At 44.0% G+C, this 23,688-nt stretch overlaps 2 protein-coding genes across 17 annotated transcripts in view; one reads left to right on the plus strand and one right to left on the minus strand.

The window, feature by feature from the left end:
- The window catches only part of ERICH1 (glutamate rich 1), an 87,349-nt gene extending 78,412 nt beyond the window's left edge, over positions 1-8,937 (minus strand). For all 6 annotated transcript variants that reach the window (XR_012834401.1, XR_012834402.1, XR_012834398.1 and 3 more), the window contains exon 1: positions 8,827-8,937. Coding sequence is in view for 1 of the 6 variants with exons in the window: in XM_075747269.1 (XP_075603384.1) it covers positions 8,827-8,848 (22 nt within the window). In the remaining 5 variants the exon portion in view is untranslated. The remainder of the gene's footprint in view (positions 1-8,826) is intronic.
- A 225-nt stretch (positions 8,938-9,162) lies between these two features.
- The window catches only part of DLGAP2 (DLG associated protein 2), a 466,376-nt gene continuing 451,850 nt past the window's right edge, over positions 9,163-23,688 (plus strand). For all 11 annotated transcript variants that reach the window (XR_012834403.1, XM_075747313.1, XM_075747324.1 and 8 more), the window contains exon 1: positions 9,163-9,360. Coding sequence is in view for 8 of the 11 variants with exons in the window: in XM_075747302.1 (XP_075603417.1) it covers positions 9,343-9,360 (18 nt within the window). In the remaining 3 variants the exon portion in view is untranslated. The remainder of the gene's footprint in view (positions 9,361-23,688) is intronic.

The following is a 23,688-nucleotide window of genomic DNA, read 5'->3' on the forward strand; positions in this document are numbered from 1 at the left end:
TAATCTCCTCATCCCTAATCATGGCTGGACAGTACACTCTTGACTGGAGATGTTCAAGGAGGCCACTTGAAAAAAAGAGTGGCTCTTGAAAAAGAGATACCTGGTTTCATTAGGACCCAAAGCAACAGTGTATAAAAGGATTTTAAGAGACTGCTACATACAGAAAATGTCAGCCAGACTGCTATTCTTACTCGCTAGCAGGTGAAAGACTGATAACTTGTATCTAGGAGCTAATATCCATTCCCTTAAACAATTCCCCAGCTTACCTGCCCTTTAACCATACAGGATGGAGTTTCATGTTTTAGGTCTTCTAGATTCTTTCTGAAGGAGTCGCTCAACCGGGCAAACCAATGAACAAAGATTTTCACTCTATATTTGTTTGTCCTAAGGCACAGTGATTCTCAGCTCAAGTCTCAAAAAGACCAAGGCACCCAGTTTATATTTCAGACACTAGGGGCAAAAACAGTTTACAGTTATGATGCCTAATGGTAGACACATGCAAGGTGTCATACTCTGTTTAAACATTAGACACTCCTCCAGAGACCTAGTGTATACAAGGACACCAATTCTGTTGACCAACCACTGTTTGTCCAAGATGTACTCAGTACAGATGATATTGCACTGAGTACAAGCCCCTGCTATAAGTCAATGGAAATCAATACACAGGACCCCTGAGTATAATTAGATTTATTAATCTTGACCTGAATTTCACAATACAAGAAGAGTCACACATGCATTGCTCCCAGGCAAAAACAAAACCTCCAATCACCAAGCCCCTCAGCCAAAACCCAACAAGCAAAACAAGGACACAGCTGAAAGCTCAAAGACCCCAGAACCATTGCTAGAAACGGCAGAGACCAGAGGCTTGGATTAAGTCGAGAGAGCGGGTGTGTGTGGATGTGCACACACATGTTCTCACACTGAGGACACTGACTAGCTATTTAAACATCAACTTCAAAAATCTTTGAGTAGGTACCACTGAGCTGCAGAGAAGATTCCTAGATTTGGGATACCAGTTCAGCAATTACTAACAGATTAAAATCAAAGAGGAAAGGGAGGAATTAATTAGAACAAAACATTCCATGGCAGCCAAACATGGTATCATTTTCCCACTCCCCCTCATTTTTATATGACTCTCCCATTTCCAAAAATCTTCAAGCTGCACAGAGAGATGAAGAAAAGAAGAAGAATGCATGACATGCAATTACATCCCATATAGCCTGACAGTTCAGATCATCATAAGAGGGTGTTGGGTTTTGCGTGGCAAGGTTTTGGTAGCAGGGGGGGCTACAGAGGTGGCTTCTGTGAGAAGCTGCTAGAAGCTTCCCCTGTGTCTGACAGAGCCAATGCCAGCCGGCTCCAAGACAGACCCGCTGCTGGCCAAGGCCAAGCCAATCAGCGCCTCTGTGATAACATATTTAAGAAAGAGAAAAAACAGTTAGAGAGAGCTTTTGCAGCCAGAGAGAGGAGTGAGAAGATGGAAGAAACTCTGCAGACACCAAGGTCAGTGCAGAAGGAGGGGGAAGAGGTGCTCCAGGCACCGGAGCAGAGATTCTCCTGCAGCCCGTGGTGAAGACCATGGTGAAGCAGGCTGTCCCCCTGCAGCCCATGGAGGAAGGATGAGGGGGTGTAGAGATTCCACCTGCAGCCCATGGAGGACCCCACACTGGAGCAGGTGGAGGCACTTGAAGGAGGCTGTGACCCCGTGGGAAGCCCACGCTGGAGCAAGCTCCTGGCAGGACCTGTGGACGGGACCCAGGCTGGAGCAGTTCATGAAGGACTGTAGCCCATGGGAGAGACTCACATTGGGGAAGGTCGTGAAGGACTGTCTCCCATGAGAGGGACCCCATGTTGGAGCAGGGGAATGATGAGAGGAGTCCTCCCCCTGAGGATGAAGAAGCGGCAGAAACAACGTGTGATGAACTGACCGTAACCCCCACTCCCCGTCCCCCTGTGCCGCTGAGGGGGGGCGGAGGTTGAAGCCAGGAGTGAAGTTGAGCCCGGGAAGATGGGAGGGGTGGTGGGAGGTGTTTTTAAGATTTGGTTTTATTTCTCATTACTCTGTTTTGCTTAGTAATAAATAAGATGAATTCCCTCTCTAAGTTTGGTGAGTTTTGCTCATGATGATAATTAGTGAATGATCTCTCCCTGTCCTTATCTCGACCCACAAGCTTTTCGTTGTACCTTTTCTCCCCTGTCCAATGAAGGAGGGGAGTGATAGAGCAGCTCTGGTGGGCACCTGGCCCTCAGCCAGGGTCAACCCACCACAAGAGTTTATGTTATATTCAAGAAGGGATGCTCTTGTTCAAGTCAGGAAGAAGAAAAGGAAAATGTAATTTTCCTGCTACCAGCTAGGCCAGCTTTGCCAGTGTGTGCAAACCAAAGCAAAGCACTCTCATGGGAATAACACAATTGATCTTTCCAAAGGGGGGAAAAGAATAAAGTGTGAAATATGCAGAATTCTAGCTGTAGTCGAAGTACAGTTTTATGTATATGGGAATGGGAAGCCTTCAGCTTCAGTTTTATAGTACTTTGCTTTGTGTTCAGTCTGTAAGCATCAGCTGCATCCTGCCGGTGAAGCTATGTGTAGTGGGTTGACCCTGGCTGGGGGCCAGGTGCCCACCAGAGCCGCTCTATCACTGCCCCTTCTTAACTAGACAGGGGAAAAAAGGTACAACGAAATGCTTGTGGGTTGAGATAAAGACAGGGAGAGATCACTCACTAATCATCGTCACGAGCAAAACAGACTGAACTCAGAGAGGGAATTCATCTTATTTATTACTAAGAAAAACAGAGTAGAGGAATGAGAAATAAAATAAAATCCTAAAATACCTCCCCCCTCCCATCTTCCCGGGCTCAACTTCACTCCTGGCTTCAACCTCCTCCCCCTTCAGCGGCACAGGGGGACGGGGAATGGGGGTTACGGTCAGTTCATCATGCGGTGTTTCTGCCGCTTCTTCATCCTCAGGGGGAGGACTCCTCTCATCATTCCCCTGCTCCAACATGGGGTCCCTCACACAGGAGACAGTCCTTCACAAACTGCTCCAACGTGGGTCTCTCCCATGGGATGCAGACCTTCAGGAGCAAACTGCTCCAGCGTGGGTCCCCCATGGGGTCACAAGTCCTGTCAGCAAACCTGCTCTGGCGTGGGCTCCTCTCTCCACGGATCCACAGGTCCTGCCAGGAGCTTGCTCCAGCGTGGGCTTCCCACGGGGTCACAGCCTCCTTCAGGTGTCTCCACCTGCTCTGGTGTGGGGTCCTCCATGGGCTGCAGGTGGAATCTCTACACCCCCTCATCCTCCCTCCATGGGCTGCAGGGGGACAGCTTGCCTCACCATGGTCTTCACCACAGGCTGCAGGGGAATCTTGCTCCGGCACCTGGAGCACCTCCTGCCCCTCCTTCTGCACTGACCTTGGTGTCTGCAGAGTTTCTTACATCTTCTCACTCCTCTCTCCAGCTGCAAAAGCTCTCTCTAACTTGTTTTTTCCTTCTTAAAGATGTTATCCCAGAGGTGCTGATTGGCTTGGCCTTGGCCAGCGGCGGGTCCGTCTTGGAGCCGGCTGGCATTGGCTCTGTCAGACACAGGGGAAGCTTCTAGCAGCTTCTCACAGAAGCCACCCCTGTAGCCCCGCCCCCCGCTACCAAAACCTTGCCATGCAAAACCAATACACCATGGTAACAGTCTCTTAGGAGGGTAGCTAAAGGACAAAACAGGATAAAAGTACGGACTGAAAGACTTGCTGCAGAAAATTCAGGCTGAAGCTGACGATCTCTTGAAAGAGGCACTTGTAGACAAACACAGTAGCTAACATCTTAGAAGATCTTGTGTTTGGTCAACTAGGATGCCATTCTGCAGATCATCTAAAGCATTTTCAGTTTTTGTACTTCAGACTGAACTGCATCTATCTATAAATTTATAGTCCTTGTTTCCAAACAGCACTGTTATTCTCTGAAATTCTTTCTTGAGGAAGATATCAAGTAATTTTTCAGCATTCTACGTCCCATTAGACATTAAAATCAGATGCTAATTCCCTAGATTTTACTCCTGTCTTACTATTACAGTTCAAGAACCATATAGCATCAAAAACTCCAGTTTTGTGCTCTAATATAGCAGTCCATAAAACATGGCTCCATCTATATTTTCACCTAGCATTAATTTTTATAATATATGGAAAACTACTCTCTTATCCAAAACTCAGTAATATACCATTCTCCTACCTTTGAGGCAACTTTTGAACAAGAACGACTTATTTCAGTATATAGCACATATCAGTAGGGTAGAAAGGAAGGAAAGGAAAAGTATATAGTGATTACATACCCCACATTTATGTATTCACCTAAATTAAGGAGTGGGCATCCAGGCCAACACAGTTCTTAGCAATTGCAGGTACAAAACAGTAAGTTATTCAGTACAAAATCAGACATTTGTTTTCTCTTTGCTTAGACAAAACTGAGGCAGCTTCACCAAACACGATCTCTGTGTCACGCTGCAGTTTCAAATCAGTAAGACTGGTGTTACATCTGTCAGCAAATTCTGCATGACTGTGTAGTTCAATAAGACTCTGACTAATAGATCATGCCATCCTGTCTCAACAAAGGCTTTAGAGATCTCTTAGTAGGCCACCTTAATTGCAGCCACAAGCTCCTAGACATCTAATAAACTTGACATGACACAGATGATAACAAGCTACATAACCACCACAATGAGAACATCAGGATTTTGTTCCAGCTGTTCATAAGAACTCTGTCTGCCTTGTAGTGAAACCTTGTAAGATGTGTACTCCTACTACAGTCCTGGGAAAACAGAGCATCTTCATGACTATTTCAGTTTGTACACACTATCCATTTTTCTAATCATCTTTCACAACACTTCACATTTCCATACTGCACCATTATCTTGATCTTACCTGGCACAATCAAAGAGACTTCACTCAAGACATCTGAAGATATCTCACCTACCCTTAATAAAGAAGCTCAACTTTGCTGAATATTATTATTAATCGTAATAATATTCTGGCTACTAAAAGTTAGGCCAACTGTAAACCATAGCTGTACGAGACTTTTTTTTCCCCTCCTCTTTCTTCTCAGACAGATTTTGGGGGGAAGTTAAAATAAAGGCTGTGTACTTATAACATCACTGGTCACCAAGACCAGTCCCCTGCCAGCACAAGTGTAAACTTTCTAAATTTCAGAAAGTTTAAACCTTACTTCAAGCTAAAGAACTCTTATCCAGATGCAAACAGCATATGGCTTGAAGTTAATATCAAACTATACCACACACCTGGGCTGAAGTTAAATGTTGCGGTAGATGCTGGGGGTACCATGGAAAACAGACAAATAGTACTGTAATAGCCTAAAGCACTGCTATCAGAATAGCTGAAAACAGTAAAAAAAAAAAAAAGTCATTCAGAGTTCATATTACTGAAGAGAAAAAAAATCTGGAAACTTTAAAGAGACAGCTTGCTCCCTCTGCTCATACAAAACTAAACCATAGATCAATATGCCAGTATTTACAAAACAAACCATGAAACTGGCAGGGCTAATATCACTGAGCACAGGCAAGAGTTCAACAAGATTGCACATCATTTAAGTTTTACTTAAAAGGAATCTTCATAAGTTCATATTATATAAAATATAAACATAATTGAATGTCTACATAGCTTTCTTCAGGGAGTAAATATATTACACTTTGCTGTGACTTGAATATTTGACTGAAACATAATATCCAGCAATTTCTGCAAGCATCCCTACACATACATATAACAGAAATCAATATTATACCAATTATCCCATCATTACAAAGTATTGCAAGTTTCAGTGAGAGAGAATTTTTCTTTCTAGTCATAAAGGGAGTTTTAATTTAAGCCATTAGGAAACCCTTAATAGAAATGCAAACTTCTAGAGAACAGTTTTCAATCTTTTGAACTAAAGACAACTGAAAGCATAAGAAACCACATACTGCCTACTGGAAGTAATCCATGTTGGTTTTGAGTGGGATAGAGTTAATTTTCTTTGTATTAGCTGGTATGGAGCTATATTTTGGCTTTGTGCTGAAAACAGTGTTGATATCACAAGGATGTTTTCATCACTGCTGAGCAGTGCTTACACAGAGCCAAGGCCTTTTCTGCTTCTCACACCACCCCACCAGCGAGTGGGCTGGGGGTGCACAAGGAGTTGGGAGGGGACAAAGTGTTTTCCAAAAATTATGCTGAGTTTAAAAAACAAACAAACAAAAAAAAAAATCAAGGTATGTAAGAAGCAAGGTTGTTCTTAAATAATTAGAAAAAGAAAGAAAAACGGTGAGTTTTTCTGCAAGAATTAAGCTGTTTGATATGGACATTTTAAAAACCAAACAACAAACGAACAAAACCCTAAAACCAAGGAACTGCAATCTCATTTCAATCCCTATTACAAATATGAGCTTCTGCCACAAGCCCAAGTCAGTTGACTCATCAGAGAGAGATGAAAATAGTACTCCTCAATGTAATATTCTCACTGTTTAAAAACTTTTTGTTACTGTTGTTACTGAGGACAACGATCAGTTGGCTGCATTGGATTTTCACGTTAATCTCTCAAATAGGAGGTCTCCTGTAGTACCACCAGATCATCCTTTGTATGGCATACTAGTTTTTGTATCACTTTATATTAGCGGTTAATGTCGATAATGCATACTACACCTATATCAATACCTTATCTCTACCCTTTAGCAGCTGGAATGCCACTCTATAACCCTTTACGATAGGGTCACCTTGAGGCCGCACAAACTTTCAAGATGACTATAGCTTTAAAGATGCAATTATTTTTGTTTAATGGCTATGACTCATGAATCCAGCTGTCCCAGAGAGGATAGTCATCCTGTCAATAATACTTACAATGCCAACTGCTAATACTTCTAGCCTTGTTACAAATCATTGGTACACAAGCAACTAAAAGACAAAAAGCCCCATGAAACTCAAAAAACTTTGCATTTTCTCAGTTACACCTGCCCAACCCTTTGCTGGCAAAGTGAAGTGCATTTCACTTACCCACACTGCTGGCTTGCTGTCTTTCCACTATCTAGATTCTCTTAATTGACAATTAGACCCATGACCTACAAACTCTTGACCATCCTATTTATTCTGTATAATGGCCCAGTTCAGTACAAAATAAAAAGCTTCAGTGTTCATAACGCAGATGAAAGTCTATCTTCAGCGCCTTCAACCCACTCTTACACAGAGGAGCAAAAAACAATCTTAAAGAAAAGCATCTAAGCCTTTTTTTTCAGCTCTTTTCTGAGACACCTGTCTTTTTAAAAACATATATAGTTTTACACCACAGAAAGTCAATAGTTTCCATATACGCTATCAGCTGCAGAGGCTGATCAGAGGAGGTTGTAAACTCTTCCAATTTTATTATTTCATCTCAGGTGACCACATGGTATCCCATCATCCTTTTATTCCTCGGTGTATATCCTTCCGAACCTTAAATCATCACTCCTTAAGAGTGGCTGAAGAAAACTTACATGATTTCTAACTTTACACAGTAAAGACAGTCACTCAGCATCATTTTAGCTTTCTCTTTCACCCTATAGAAATAAATAGTTCTTTAGATGATCTTTGGTTTAAAACAATTTGAGTGCTTTGGAATTTGTTTCCTTCACTCTCAGCTCTAGAGTCACACGTTTATTTACAAGTGAATGAACTCACTCTTCCCAACTCTCTAACTTTCTCCCAGAAGACACCAATTTGTCATTCTCTGCCTTTCCTCAAAGGAAGTCACACTAGAAGCAAAACGGTTACTCCATCAGCCTTCTCCATGTCTTGCAATGAATCTGCATCTAAACCACATAACACTACTCTGTTTATGTACTTCCTACAACACTATCACTAGATGCAGCCAGCCAGCACATAGCTTAAACACTAACCCTTGCTGTTCAGTCTCACTCTCACACTGTTACCCTGGCAGGAAGGAATTGTTTGAAAACTCAAGAGCCAGCCACAAAGTCACTACACTAAGCAAGCCTTCAGCGCTCTCATGGCTCAGCCCTACTCAATCCCTCTTAAGAACAAGATATCACTTAAAGAGCACCTGTATTTTCATTACTGCATTCTTCCTGCACAAGGAAGAATATATATATGTCTTATAAAACATAAAAGGCAAACCAAATGGACTGAAGTTATATCTGGAGAGAGAAAGGCTTTTTTTTTTTTTTTCCTTCTTTGCAAGCACAGTACCATGGTTATTTCAGAATTATGCTAACTAACTTCAAATAAGCCAAGCTGTCTGGTCACTGACAACGAGTATACATGCATGTGCACGCTGAGAAAAAAGGTGTTCGTCTTAAAATACTTCATGATTAAAGAAGTGATTCTTACTCCCCCCTCCCAGCCCCCAGTCGGGGACACTTACACAGCAGCAGCTCAGGAACTCTCCCGGGCGCCTCCCGGGTCCCGGGGGTACAGGGCAGGAGCTCCGAGAAGGGCTCGGGCCACGAGGCCGTGCCCCTGCCCACTCTGCACCCCCACCGCCCCGCCCTTCCCCAGCTTCACCTCAGGCTCCCGCCCGCCCTCCCGCTGCCGGGCTCCCCTCCCTGCCCACCCCCGGCTTCCCACCGCCCTCACCCGCGGGAAAGGGCGCCGAGGAGAGGGACACGCGAGTCTCGTGCGGAACCAGGGCAGCACGGTACGCCCGGACGGAAACGCGCCTCAGCTGAGGGCGGCGGCAACCGCGGCCGCTAACCCCCGCCCCCCCAGGCTCCCTCTGTCCCCAGCCCCAAGGGGCAGGCACGGCAGCAGCGACGCCTCTGCTCCACACCTCCTCGCCCGGCACGGCCTGGCCTTCCTTACCTTCCCTCCTGCTCAGGGCCATGGCCCCGGGCACACGGGCAGCCCCCTCCGAAGAGCCCGACCTGCCCCGCACAGCCGTCGGCTCCGCGCTCGCCCTCCTTCCTGCTCGGCGCCGCGCCTGTCCGTCACGGGGCTGGAGGCGCGCCATTGGCGGAGACGGTGCCAGGGGCGTGCCCGCGCTGCCGGCTGGGGGCCGCGCGGCCCCGCCTCGCTCGCCCGCCGTGGCCGGCGCGGTGCCCGCGTGCTCCGGCAGGGGGAGCGCGGCTGCGCAGAGCCGCCGCCGGCGGGAGCGAGGGCGGGGGTGCGCGCGGGGGGGGGGGGGGGGCGGCGCGCGGCGGGCGGCCCCGGCTGCGCGCGGGGAGCGGGCGGCGGCGGCGCCCCGCCGGGGTGAGTGGCGGCGGGGTGATGCTGGGCGCGCGCCGCTGCTCCCGCTCCCGCTCCCGGCCGGGCGTCTCCTTCACCTGACCCGGCAGCCCCGCGCGCAGCCCGCACCCGCCGCGTTAATAATGCACTAGAATGTCAGCGCTGAAAAAGGTAGGGAGGGACGGGAGGCGGCCGCCGTCGGGGCGGCGGGCGCGCCGCTCGCGGGATGCCCCCGCACCGCACAGGCAGCGGAGGGAACGGGGGTGCCGGTGCCGCGAGTCCGGCCGCTGCGTGCGGGGACCGCCGCCGTCGGGGACGGCTGCCCGGGCAGCGGATCGAGGGCGCGCCAGCCGCGCCGTCGGTTGTGGTGTCCTCACCCCCCCCCCCCCCCCCCCGTCATCCGCGTTGCCCGTGGCGGGGGTCTCGCCGTGGCGGGGGTCTCGCCGTGGCGGGGGTCTACCCGTGGCGGGGGTCTACCCGTGGCGGGGGTCTCGCCTCGGCACAGCCCGGGCGGGACGGTTGCGCGGCGGGGTGCCCTGTGCCGGCGCGGGGCGGCTGCGGGCTGGCACCGGCCGCGGAGCGCGGGGAGAGTCGGCGGGGACGACGACGACGGCCGGACCCTCCGTGCGGCCGGTTTGGCCGGAGGGAGCGGCGGGGCGGGGAGCGGTGCGCGCGGAGCCGCAGTGCCGGCGGCGATTTAAATTTTGGGAGCGCGTGATTCTCGGGGCTGCTCCGCGAGGAGGGGCCGGGGGGGGCCGGGGCTGCAGCCGTGCCGCCGTCTGCAACGCTGCCCCCCCCGGCTTTTTTCTTCCCGGCCGCGGTGCCGGTGCAGAGCCGCGGAGGGCGCCGGTACGTCGGAGGGGCCGCGCTGCTCCCTCCGGCCTCTCACAGCCCCCCCCGGAGCGGCGGCCCGGCCCGGCCCCGAGGGTCGGCGGGGCCGCAGCCCGGTATCCGAGGAGGGGCGGGCGGCAGGTGCGCCCCGCGCGTTACCTGCGCCGGCTCCGCGCGTCTGTCCCGCCGCGGGCGCGCAGGGCTCGGCGCGCTTGGAAAAGTCCGCGGACGCGCAGCCGGAGCGTGGAGGCGGGCGCCGGGGGCTGGCGCCGGGGGCCGGACGCATCAGCCGCGCTGCCCCCGGTCGCCGGGTCGATCACGGGTGGCTCTTCCCGCGGGGAGGGGGATGCCTGCAGCCGGCTTGGCCGAGCGCCTCCGCGGTCCTTTGAAACACCGTCTGCCGGAGAAATAAAATAATTAACCGGCACCATACTAAAACCGCAGCGCAGTTCGGCCCGTCTCGCCTCCCCGAAACTCGCCTCCCGGAGCGCAGCCGGCAAAACCGCTCGGCGGCCGCCACCTCGGGGCGGGTGCGAGGCGGGCGGCCCCCGCCGCCGTCCCTGCCCGGCCCGGTGCGGTGCGGGGCGGTGCGGGGCGGTCCGGGGCAGCGGAGCGGGGGGAGCCCTCCGGCCGGCCGAGAACGCCCAAGGGGCTTTCTCCTACGGCCCCGCTTTCTGTCGCCTTCGTAACCTAATTCTTACGCTGCTGGTGCCCCAGTTTTAACAGCGGTGCCGGTTCCGTAGAGCTTGGCCTTTAGCGGTACGTGCACATGGAAGTGCTTCGGCCTCAACTTCCCTGAAACTTCCAAAGGTTTCTAATCTGCAGCCACGATTTTTTGTTTGTTTCCGACCGTGCTTCGTTAAAGCACAGGCTTACACCGGCTTAATGTGCCTTGGGAGCAGGTGATATTTGCATCTCTTCCAAATTAAAGCACTTAGAACGAGATCAAGTGCTTCAATCACTCTAGATGGTGTGAGCCCAAGAACAAGACTGTGAAACTCAAGTGCCCTTCTCAGTGCTGGAGTGTTTTGTGTATATTTCTGTGTGCTTCACAGTAGTATCACAAAGCAGAGCACTAGCAAAATTTGACATACTGACTGCCTGAGGTCGTTTGAGAGGAAGATGGCTGCAAGGGGCATCCTGCTAGGAGGAAGGGTCACCTGAATGTGACCGAGTGCAAATCCAAGTGCAGATGACTGAGAAGTCTCGTGTGGGGTCGTAGCAGCTGAATGCTTTGTACTGTAGCTTGGGCTATGTCAGGGGAGCGTATTAGTTGTACTGGACTTGTTTTAGAAAGTGACTCCAGGGTAGAGCAGGGGATGATACTATTTTATAATGCAAATGTATTTGAGATACCAGCCTTGCACGTCTGTGATTAGTTTCATTTCCGTCTTTGTGTTTTATCTGGAAAACAGGTAAAATAGGAAGAGTAGGAGTTTTATATTTCTGTGCTTTCAGCAATATAGCAATTATACTTCAGTCATTTCCAGATGGTTTGCACAAAGCACTTTCTTTCAGAATTGCAAGTTTTAATTTTACTGCGTGTAGCTATTTTACAGTGCTAACCAGATTTTATCATTTATATTTGAAAGGTTGTTTCCCCCCCATCATTTTGCATGCTTTTCAAGATGTCTAGTATGTGGTTAAAATGGACTCAGAGGATGTTTAATAGTTTTAAGAATTACAATGTTATGCATTGGAGATTTAATTCCAAGTGCTGTAGTCAGACCCTGTGTGATCAGACACAATATTCCTAAGTTAAAGAATGCTTTTATTATGCCATTGTTCAGTTACACACGAAGTAAAAACTAGGACTGTCAAATAAATTCTTTGATTCTATTTTAGATCATTTTTAGCTTTTCATTTTAGTACCATAAAGTGCTATTTGCATTTAGTTACACATATATCTAGTTTGCACTAGAACAGTATAGGGCATACCTCTTTTTGTTAACTTTTTAGAATTTCTAGTCCATCTGAAATGAGTTTAAATTTCTGGTGCGAGTTGAAGTTACACTTAAAGTGAAGACATAAGTGCTTTAAGCAAGCATTTGAAACCAGCAAACATAGGCTGCTCTTGACAGATGTATTGAGGAGAATGTGTTTTGTCTATATAACCAGTAAAACCGCACAGCTGAAGCCAAGATTGGCTGAATCAATGGTAATATTCCTAATGACTTAATGAGATCGGGATTTCACATTTGTGTAGGGCAAAGTCTCACCACGATTAATGGTGGTATTGTTGGCTATGCCAAGCTGTTACCAGAGAAAGTTACTAAATCAAGACAGAAATGTTAAGGTCCATTATGGCTAACTAAAAATTTTATCTAATAAATTCCGCTGTATGAAGCAAGTTACCTTGATATTAGTTGGTAGATGTGATAGGAGAAATGTGTCACTGAATAGGACGTTCATACCTGATCCTGTGGAAAGCTTGGATATTCAGTTTCCACTGCTTCTGAACGCCCAGTAGCATCCCGCCCAGAGGGTACCTACCCTTTGCAGGCTTTCCTGAACATTGCTCTTCCTGGTCAGGTTACCACTTCACAATATTACAACCGTTTTTTTCTGCCAACGGATGTTCTAATAGGAAATATTCATATACGCAGTCTGGATGACTAAATGTCAGCCTGATTGAGAGCTTTGTCTGACTAAATTATGGACGTTGGAGTAATTATTGGGATAGTTTTTGTGTGCCTTAACAAAGGTGGTAAAATGTTATTTTACGCCTGCCTTTGGCAGGAACTTTTTTTTCTGTTTGCAATTACACGTAGTCAAAGCAATTTGCTTGTATAGCTATGATAATCCTATGAGTAGTTTTAGTAATAAAAAGAACATTGAAATAAACCCTTGTTTTTTCTAAGGTATACCATCAGGGGGCCCTTTCAAACTGCACCAGTCAAACAAAAACAGCTGCTTCAGTTCTGCTCCATGAATAAGACAAGTCTTATTTGCTGCTTCAGTTCATCACTACGCTGAATTTGTTTGTCTAACCATGCATGGTGAATGAGAGGACCACTAATGCAGAAAGTTAGTGTTTGCTCATCCATTATGATTGTATTTAAGAGACACTTTCAGTTCTTAGAAAGGTATTATATGGGCCAAAATATCCCACCTGAATCTAAAATATTCTGTTTGCTAAATGGGTAGTTTTGTTTGAATAACTACATTAAAAAAAAAAAAAAAAAGATATGTGGTTCAGTTTGCCTTGCGAAAATTCATAGTCATCCACGAACCATATGGCTTTCTTACCTCTAGTAGAGAAATATCTCTCTGCATGGCAGATACAGTATGTCAACAGCTATGATCAAATATAAGTAGAAGTGGGCATGGATGAATCAGAATCTCTTTTAAAGTAGACCTGTTGGAGACCACAACTTCTCATATTTCAGTCCATATATATCTCCCTTTTAGAATTATATTTCCCGAAACAGATTACAGTTCATCACAGCTACTTTCTGTTGTAGGGGCCAAAATGATTCATTACAGTAAAATAAGTACTCTTCCCATGATATTTATTTAGGAAATGTCAAGTAGCAGTTTATTCATTTAGTACACGCTCAGTTGTGATGAGAGGGTGGAAATCACTGCAGTTAGATTTCTCAATCAGTGTTTCTACGCATGCATATATATTTGGTCTCACTTTGCTTTTATCTGTTTTGCACTGCACTTTCTTAAATACTTCTTTTGAGCTTAAAATGTACTTATCTTCCATGCATTTTCATTCCACGTTTGTCACATTTCTCTGTCCTCGCCAGTTTTGAAAATGAACAACAAATAGCTTCCAATACAGCATTGGCCTTTAGCTCTAAATTATTTTTTTTTGTCATTTTATAACCATATAGTCTTACAATCTAAAAAGACTTTCTTTCTTTCCACTTTTGGTAGTAAATGTAGTATACACCTGCGGTTAGCAGAAGTGCATGAGGTATACCATAGATGAAGGCTTTATCTCGCAAGGGAAATCGGTGTCTATTATCTTCAGTAGATGCTGCTACCACTGTGTGTAGATAAAGTAGATAAATTGACAGTAATGAAACATGTTAAAAATATGGTCAAATACATACATAAATCCAAGAAGGCAAAAATCTTTAATTTAGAGATTCAGACTGTACATATGCACAAATAACAGAGAGAGAAGTATATACCAGAGCTTTCCATCTATCTATAGCTTCCCATCTTGGGTCCTTCACAGCTGCTCCTTCTCCACCCAAAATCATTCCACCACTCTCATTTTTGTATCTTTCATCTTAAATACTGTCTTTAAAAAGTAAATTTGTTATCTCAAAGGAAAGAAGAGCATCTTCTGACAAGAGGGTTGTCAGATTAACCTGAGCTCAGTTTGAACACAAGAAGTTGTTGCAACACAAAGTTTATTTCAGCAAATGTAAAGGTTAAGTCTTGATAGTGAAGTTGAAAACAGTTAGGAAAGCTTAAAACTAAGAAACACAAATTTAGGGAGAAATTGGACACCAGTTTCTTGTGTAGTGGTCATTTAAGGTGTCTCTGATACGTATTTCATCTTGGAAGCTGAGAGGCTGCTCGACCAGCGTTAAGCCTCTGGAGTGCTGCCTTCAGAGGGAACAACTCTCCCGCATTGCCCCGGAGAGGGAGCAGGTCAGTACTGAGAATAACAATTCAAAACATTTTTTTTTTGTACTGCGTCCTTATTACCTTTCTTCTTTAATTTAGGTGATACAGTATTTTCAATAATCCCTAAGGTGTGTGGGAGAATCCAAATTAATTGTTTAAGCTTGTCTGGAATCTAATTGCCCTTAGCATGCCAAGGGTTTTTAATATGTTGATTTCCTGCATGAGATTTATTTTTGAGCATTGGAGGTCAACTGAATTAGTTTCCTGTGATTCTTTACTTCTTGACAGTATGACTTACACTGTAAAACTTTTTAATGCCCTAATAATGTTATGCAAATTACATATCATAAAATATCAGCAAAGTCTCCAGCAATTCTCTAAGTTTTGCAACTGGATAGGCTGGTGACTTTTCATAGAAACCATATACGGTGTTATTAATGATGCGGATAATCAACTTAGCCTTTAAGGAAACTTTTTCCAAACCATTTCACTCTTGCATGGTCGTTTTTAGAGCCCGTGCAGCTGCAGGGGTACAGAAGTATATTATTGTATTATTGTGTGTTTTACTGGCAGCGAGGAGTAGAAAGAACTTCTCAGCTTTCACACCTGCCTTCTAGTTTCACAAGTAGCCTGTAAAAATAACACGGAACAAATAGCTTCAGTCGCCACAAGTGGGAGGTTGTTTTTGACCCTCTTCTTTTCCCCTGAATGGCAGGCAATAGAGAGAGAACCTCAAGTAGTTACTACTCCTCTACTCTTTTTATTTCTTATAGAGTAATCTAAAAATAGGAGGGGGAAGGAAAAAGCCCCAGAGGATCTTCCACTTTCACATTCTTATTGATTAATGGCTTAATAAGTCATTGGAATATAAAGCTACAGAGTATAAACACTCTTACTCTATCGAATTTGTCTAAACAGAGTCCAAGTAAGATAAAAGACGGCACTTTTGCTTCATTCATGCAGAGTGAAATTCTTCCCAAAGAGCATCAGTATAAGGCCACCTTTTATCCTCTGTGCAACAGCAGATTTCACTTAAATGAGCAAATATATTCTTTAGTTTTAGAGATTGATAACAATTATCTTCCCTGATGAGCAGAAAGGAGGACAAAGCTTGCTTTTCTTCCTTTGATTTATTTCCCTTGATCTTGCAGTCTTTCAAATCCTGCATAGTTGAAGCTACAGGAAGAATCTAGGCCTTTTTTTTTATGCTGGAAAAGGAAATGAAAAAAACACATTCAAGTTTCTTGAGAAGGCTATGTATCTGTCTGAATTCTTTATTATACCCTTAACCAGTCTTCCTCATGATAACACAGTATAGAGGAAATAATACGTAGACTTAATAATGCTTTTTAAAAATTATTTTAAATTGGGGCACGAAGACATCACATAGCAAGAAGTTGTTGCGTACGAGTAAGAAGTATTAATATCCTCTAGCTGGGAAGAGTTTGGGCTCCCATTGGTAAGAGTGACACAAGGTTCACCTTCCCTCTGAAGGAGAATTCAAGCCCCTCTGATGTTTCCAGCCCTTTCTGGCTGCAGGACGTGAAACTGCTCTTTTCTTTGATGATGACTTGTGGCTTTATTATCCAGCATCTGGCCTGCTTTTTGTCTACTTTGGGGTTATCTTTGCCATAATGTTTTGCTTAAAGGTAAGAAATTTTAAAAATGTGATTGTTAAGTGTTCCTGTTATACATTGTGTACACCGTAATTTGATTTTTATTTCTGTCTGAAATTTTGATCTCACTCATTTGAGGGTCTGTTTATAAATGGTGTTATTTAGGAATAGCTACTATAGTTTGTATTCATACTGCAAATGTCCAAAATCAGTTTTCAGAGCAAGATAAATTATTGGATTTAAGAGAATAACTCCAATATTTAAGAGATTCATTTTAAAATAACTCATGTAGGTGATGTTTTCTTAGTAGCTTAACAGAAATTTAAATTTACTCTTTTACTTTCTGGAATTCAAATGGATAAACAGGACTGCTGCTTTTTTCCCCCCATATGTTTTAGTAGACTGAGAAATCAAGATGTTCCACATAGATTAGGCATGGTTCCTTCACAACGCACTGTTTATGTAAACTGTAATATACTACGATTTGTAGATAAGAGCGGTTTTGTGACAAGTATCTGCAGCTTATAGCATTATATGCAGAAAAGGCAGCAGTACATCTGAAAATGCAGAATTACTTTAGCTGCCGGTCCTGAAATGCATTGGGTTCTATAGCGTCTCTCATCTCTGTGCACCTCAGCTTTTATTCATTATGCAAGAGGTGAGTGTAGTAAGTGAGGTGTTTCAAAAGAAATTATTTTGATTAAGTTGAAGAGGGATGCGATTAATTATGATATCCTGTACTTTTATAATAATATGGACAGTAAGTAATGTGACAACAGTTTTCTTAAATGGTAATTTAGAATATACTACTCCAAAATTTTAATGTATATGACACTTCTAAAAGAGAAAGCTTCTCTCTGTGTTATTTTTCAGCCTCATTCCTCCTTTTGTAATGTGACGCATTCTTATATTGCACTGACCTTTCTTAGGAAAACTTGAACTATCTGCACTTCAAGACTTCAGCTGCAACGAGATTTAGAAAGTTATATATTACTTTATGAATTCAAAGGCACATACACTGACCTTTGAAAATAATGAAACAGATGACCGAAGCATTATAATGTATCTAAATAGTTAAATTCAATAGTTCGAAGGTCTGTTATCTTTCTTTTAAAATTAAGAAGTTATAGATTAATTTTGGATACTTCCCAAAGTTTTTCTCTTTTCCTCCCTAAAAATGTTTATCTACAGCTAAAATAAATTGTTAAAAGTTACATAAATCAGTGGAAGTATTCTTACGTCCACCAATAAAAGATCTCCTGTAGTAATGTGTGTTCATTCTTGAGGTCATTTATAGTGCAGTTAATGTCCTTTTATATTGTTTGGTTTTGAGTTTTCTTTTTGACATGCATTTAATTATTTTTCTTAAATTATTGTATTTCAAAATAGCATTTTCATTTAATGGTTCTTTTGGAGATTGTACATCCCTTTCTAAATGTCTCATCTGATACATTAATATTTTTAACATGTACTGTGCTTATGATTTAGAGCAGGGTGGAAGTCACTCTCAAATACTCCTTGTCATGGATAAATTACAAAAACACATTTCCTTTGCTAACCAGTGTCAGGTCTCTGATCAACTCCCAGTGATTTTATATCTCTTTTTACTTTCCAAAATTGTCATGAATTGCTGTCCTAAAATGATGCAGAAAGAGCAAAGTACAAAGCTGAGAAGTATAGTGTATGCCGGGCTGTAGAATGCTGCTTTGATCAATAAAATAGAAAAGTTTTTCCTATATAACTGTATCACACTCAGACTGCATTCTCTATCAGGAACTTTCCTGGCATCTGCTTGTAGGTAACTTTCCATTTAGTTGCATACCCAAGTAACGTGATACATTTTCTTTTCTTTTATTTATTTATTTTAAAGAAAGATAAACGCCTTTTCCAAACTTCCTTTAATAGAATATTTTCTCTGTTTATTAATTTCTTTAAATTACACTCCATTATTTTAAAAAAATTGTGGTATGCTTCCTAATTTGATGGATTTTTATTTAAAATGTTCTGACAAATGTCCATCTGTTACTCCACAGCATGTACATGGACACTGAAACTTAGTAAACTAGCATGATGCCTGAGAATCAAGAGAATGTGTGAAGCTCTACATTCTGATAGCAGTGGTGAAATGGAAGATAACATTTTGCTTCATTGCTTGAAAGATCAGTGCTCTAAGCACAGCTTCTCGTGTTAACATTTGTGTTTTCCTGCACTTCTTAATGTTGCAATGTATCAGCCGAAGGGTGAGCAGACCCAAGAGCAAGCCCAGGTTAACGCTGGAAAAAAGGGAGAGTGTTATGGAGGGGCTTAGGGAAGCATCGTGATACTGCTTGGCACACGAAGAAGGGGAGACAAATGATCAAGGATATAGATGAAAGTGTCTGACCGTAACGGTGAAGACATCCTAATAGGGCAGTACAGGGAATGACTATTTTGGTTGTCGTCTTCTGGTTAAATGTAAGGGGGAGGAACAAGCTGCGTATCGTCTCTTTCCTGAGGTATCGTACACGTTTCACAAACTGCATCGTGAAGGATTGGCAGACTTAAATATTTTCATGTGTACAAGGTAAAACTGTGCAGACTATAGAAACAGTCATCAGCATCGTGTAATGCATCTTGATATGTAAAAATGTGCAGAAGGGGTTCAGCTGGTGTGAGGTAGCTGCCAGGCTGCACTTGTAGCGTTCTTTACTTGGAAAACAGATTACCCATAAAATAGGGTATCTTGTAAAAAAAACCCCAAACAACCCAGGAAGTCATTTACTGCAAGAAAACATAATACTGCTCTTAATTTCAGTTGCATAATTCCACATAATGATGAATAAAATTTGCCTCTCTTTTTTAACATCTTTCATGGGGCTGGTCCAGCTTACCCTGAAGAAATATCTTACTCGTTATTATCGTGACTTGCCACGTAAGCTGCATTCCTTTTGAGCAATGGAACAATTTTTTCCTATGTTTCTGATTTTGGAGCACAAGGAACAAAGTATTCTTGGCAGCCAGGCTGTTCCCGTGTGAATTCTCTTCTGAGAGACATCAGTGTGATCATTAGTCTTCATTTTTTTTCAGAGCAAAACATAAAAACGTCTTCTCCGGCCTTGTCATCCCTTCGTAAATATGTCCAGCTCTTGCAGTCGCTACCACCGCAAAATCTCATCTGAAAGATTTGCGAGAAGTACCAAAATAAACAGCAGTGTATGTGCATGCAAGACATCCCGGCTGTGAAAGAATGATGGATACACTGAATTATTACTCAGGAAAAACTTCTTGATGCATTCCCTTTAAAACTGTATCTATGAAAATTTACTTTACCATCCAGTACTACTATTTTTTGGCTACAGCTACAAATACTGTGTGGTTTGATCTAGAGGATTTTGTGGTATTCTTCTTGATTGATTTTTCATGTATCATTTTAACACAAATCTGTGCCAACCCATATATCATAAACCTATTAGGAAAATCGACTGTATACATAAACAACAAATGGTGATTATAGCCAAGCACTTATATACCTTCCCCAAAGGGGAGTGGAGAAAGAGTTAGGATTGCTGACCTAACAGTAACTTTTCAACATCTTTAGTATCCTTAGATTTCACAGAAATTGTAAGAGTAATTTAAATATTCCCACAGGGGGAAAAAAAAGATAAAAGTGACTAAAGAATAATAAAATAAAACAAAGTGGAAGGTCAGAAGATAATACAGAATTAACAGTACTGAGCAATACCAAATTAGTATTCATATAGTCATTATGAAGATGAGACTAGTAATAATTTCATTTTTTTTTCCATATGGAGGCAGTTAATTGTTCCTAAGTATATGGAAAAACTCATGATCTGAAAGACTAAAACAGAATAGAACTGATTCCTGTAAAAACTGAAATATGATATAATATCATTTAGTGATTATGTATATAAATTTTTTCTTCCTCACACATGACTTAAAATTTTTATTCAGAAATCAAAAGAATTTCCTGGAATGTTGCCTGTTGTCACCAGGAAACAACATCTTTCTGAATTTCCTTGATAATAACATTTTCATTGTTTTTTTTCCCCACAGCAGACTACTTGCAAATTTCAGCTGATGCTGAAGTGATATATTTGTGAATTCACTTAAAAGTAATCCCGACGTGTGTTTGTGCCTGAACCTGAGCCTTCGCTTAGCTTCTTGATGCAGTAAAAGGGGCTGACTGAAATCTCTGTTTCCATTTGTGGTTTGGCCCCTATGAAAATTGCAGGGGTCCTCTTGCATGCTGGCGGTCTGTTCGCTTTACCTGTGCTTCATTCTGTGTCGTTTGGGTGCCGAGTTGGGGCGAAGGAGAAAGCAGCATCCTCATTTTTGACAGGAGGAAACATTTTGATAGCACTGACTTGCGCTACCGATTAAATGCAGTTGGGCTCCAATTAGGGCCCAGCATCACTTGAGGTGCCTTAGCATCTCCAAGCCCATGCAGACCTGGCTGGTACAACAAAGACTGGCTGGAGTCCAGGCCAGGGGCACCCAGCACCTCTCAGGGAGCGCCAGCTGCCCAGGATGGCCTTCCTCTGCCACTGCTGAAGAGCTCAGGACCACGTGAGGGACTCTAGGTAGTCACCCTTCTGCCCTTCAGCCATTGCTCTGGGAGGGTCGCGTGTAACCCACGTGCCCTATGTGCCGACTAGGTATGTATCTGCCAACCTCAGGTATCTTGAGGTTTCCCAGATAACACCAGGCACCCATTAGCAAGCAACCAAATCCTGCCCTAGGTGTGTTTTGCCATCACACCAAGGGGAGCTGTTTAAAAGGCTCTACCCAACCGTAAGCATTGACTTTGATGGAAACAACTTTACAGGGAAAACAAATTTAAAACGAACAGATCCTAGAGATTTGAATGCATTTGTGTTTGTTATTTGATATAATAAATGAGCACACGTAAAAGTGCTCTCCAGATACGCTTGGAGAACATTGTGCTGCCTGTGTGCAAATTTGAGCTGTCAGTTGCTCAGACTTCAGCTTATTTGTATTTAGTTTTCACAAATTAGCCTACTTCCCAGTGCAATCCAGCCATCTCAAATATTTGAAATGTTTGAATTCAGCTGTTTGAGTTTTGGATGAACAAGGAAGGTTTTGCCACTGAACTCAGACCTGGTTTTTAGGTGCCGGCTGGTGAAGGCACCCCTAAGCACACACCTTGCTGGGAGCAGGGCTTTTGGTTTTGCCATCGCATTTGGGCTGTGTCGTGCTTCAGTTCTTTTCATTGTAGCCTTACCCAGAAGGAGTGACTTGAATGTATTAACTCTTTGAGCGAAATGTGCTTAAAAACAATCACCTAATTTGGACAGAGCAAGTGTGGGCATTTTCACATCATAAAGACTGAAGACTGCCTACATGAGAAGCTGCATTTCTGGTTTCACTGTGTCATATATAAGTAAGTAATTAATGTTCTTATTTTTATTGTAATGGAAAATTGGTGAAACAGCATTTTCTTTCTTGTTCTTGCTCTTGTTAGAAAAGTAGCCAAATACCCCAAAACACTGGGCTGGGGTATCGGTTTAGTGGTGCCTGAAAAGAGAGCATCATGAAGTTACTGCCCCAAACTTTGCAGTCCCCTTTTTCTGATAGCCTCCCCTTCCATCCATGACCACTGAAGGTGATCCAGGTGCCCGAGACCAAGAGACGAGGTGCCGTAGCAGCACTTGCCCTGCCTCTGCACCTTTGGGGCTTCTGGCTGAGTGGGAGTTGTCTGCGAGTGGACAATTCCATTTTTCTGAGGTGTCGGTGAGTTGCCCATCTCTCTGAACTTGCTGGGAGCTGCCCCAGTCACTGGCACAGTGGGAATTACTGGAGTATTTTTGGCGATTCCTTTGCTGGCATCAGAGAGGCCTGAAGGAGGTGCCTGCGGGGGGGGACACCTGAAGATTGCTGCCTTCTCTGCCCCACTGCACGGACACCGACCTCCCTTGAGGTAGCAGTGTTTGGGAAGAATGCAGTCAGCACTCCTCTTTGCTCATCTCCTGTAAGGACTGAGAAGGGGGACAGATTTAGTGTTTATCCTGAACAGGGCTGTGTGTGCATTTCCATCATTTTCAGAAATTTCCTTTGAAAGAGCTGACAATGCGTGATCTATTTTAAATGCTGCTTCAGAGGATGAAATTATTTTTGGTCTAAATGAAATCAATAAGCGGTATTAAATATAAGGTTTAAGTGAGCAAAAAAAAAATAATCCCGTGACCCTCAGTATTTATCATATGTGTCAGGGCTGGTATGACAACCTTTATTAGCTAATTAATATCCCCTTTCTGTAAAGCAGACAGCTTACTAAAACCGACAAAACCTTCTCTCTCTGAAGTCCTTCAAAGGTGGGTGCAGGTGCCTCCTTTATTCCAGGCTTCCCTTTCTCCTCTGGGGTCCCTACTCCTCAAGGTCCTGGACCTTGTTCTCCCTGGCTTCCTCGAGTGCGTCAGGAAATCTTCCCCAGCCTGGTCTGTGTAGCCCACCACAAAGTCAGGCACTGGTAAAATCCCGGTTTGCGCCTCCCTCACCTGCGCTGTTACGAGCTTCTCCGTACTGGTACTGCACGGTTGGGCTCCGTGGGCGCCGGGGTGTACAAAGCGATGCTCCTGCCTTGCCTTATGCAGATCACCTTTCCTCTGCCGCTGCTCTCACAGTCAGAGATTGGATTTTCCCAACAGAGAAGCATTTTTAGGTTCTTTATAAAAATTAGTGCAGCTCTCCCTTGCTAGCTTTTTTCCTCCTAATGCTCTCTTTGCTGTCTCTTTGCCTCACCATTATAATTCTGATGTTGTTGGTTCTTTCATTTGCTGTATTGAATATTTTCTGAAATAAATAAGAACGTTGCTTACATCTGTGGATAATTCTGGTCCCATATGTATGGTACTAGGAAGTGTTGCCTAGCAAATTCTGTGAATCTTGATGAAATATGTTAGTTCCTTTTCATAATTTACATCTGTTATTTCTCACAGTATTTGATATATTTTACATGCTTTTGTGACCCTGATTTTAAAGAAGAGAGAAATTGTGGTCAAGTGGACTCATGGACCCAGTTCTTTAGGACTTTTGTTGCTGGATATGAGATTCCTCTGATTAAACGTGTATGTTGTAGGTGCCTCCATCTGGGCAGAAACTAGGGGTTACTGGTACTTCTCGGTTCCCTGTGTGGCGAGAGGAGCGAGATGGGCAGCCCTGAGGGGTGATGCACCCTCTCCCTAAAGCAGCTTAGCTGCATCACACCTGAGAAGCGCTGGCTATCTCAACACCGGGGCTTGGGATGACTGGCTCAGAGGCGGATTTCTGTTGTGAAGGATGCATATATTGGTATGGTGAATGCCATTGGGGAAATTTACAGCTAATCTCTTTTTTAATACATTCCAGTAGAATTTTGGCCATACAGTTAAACAGGTCTTGAAGGAATGAACCTTTTAGTTATAGTTTCTCACTGTTGCTCGAGATGCTTTTAAAATCAGCATCT

This window comes from Balearica regulorum, chromosome 3, assembly GCF_011004875.1.
Source record: "Balearica regulorum gibbericeps isolate bBalReg1 chromosome 3, bBalReg1.pri, whole genome shotgun sequence".
Classification (NCBI taxonomy): Eukaryota; Metazoa; Chordata; class Aves; order Gruiformes; family Gruidae; genus Balearica; species Balearica regulorum.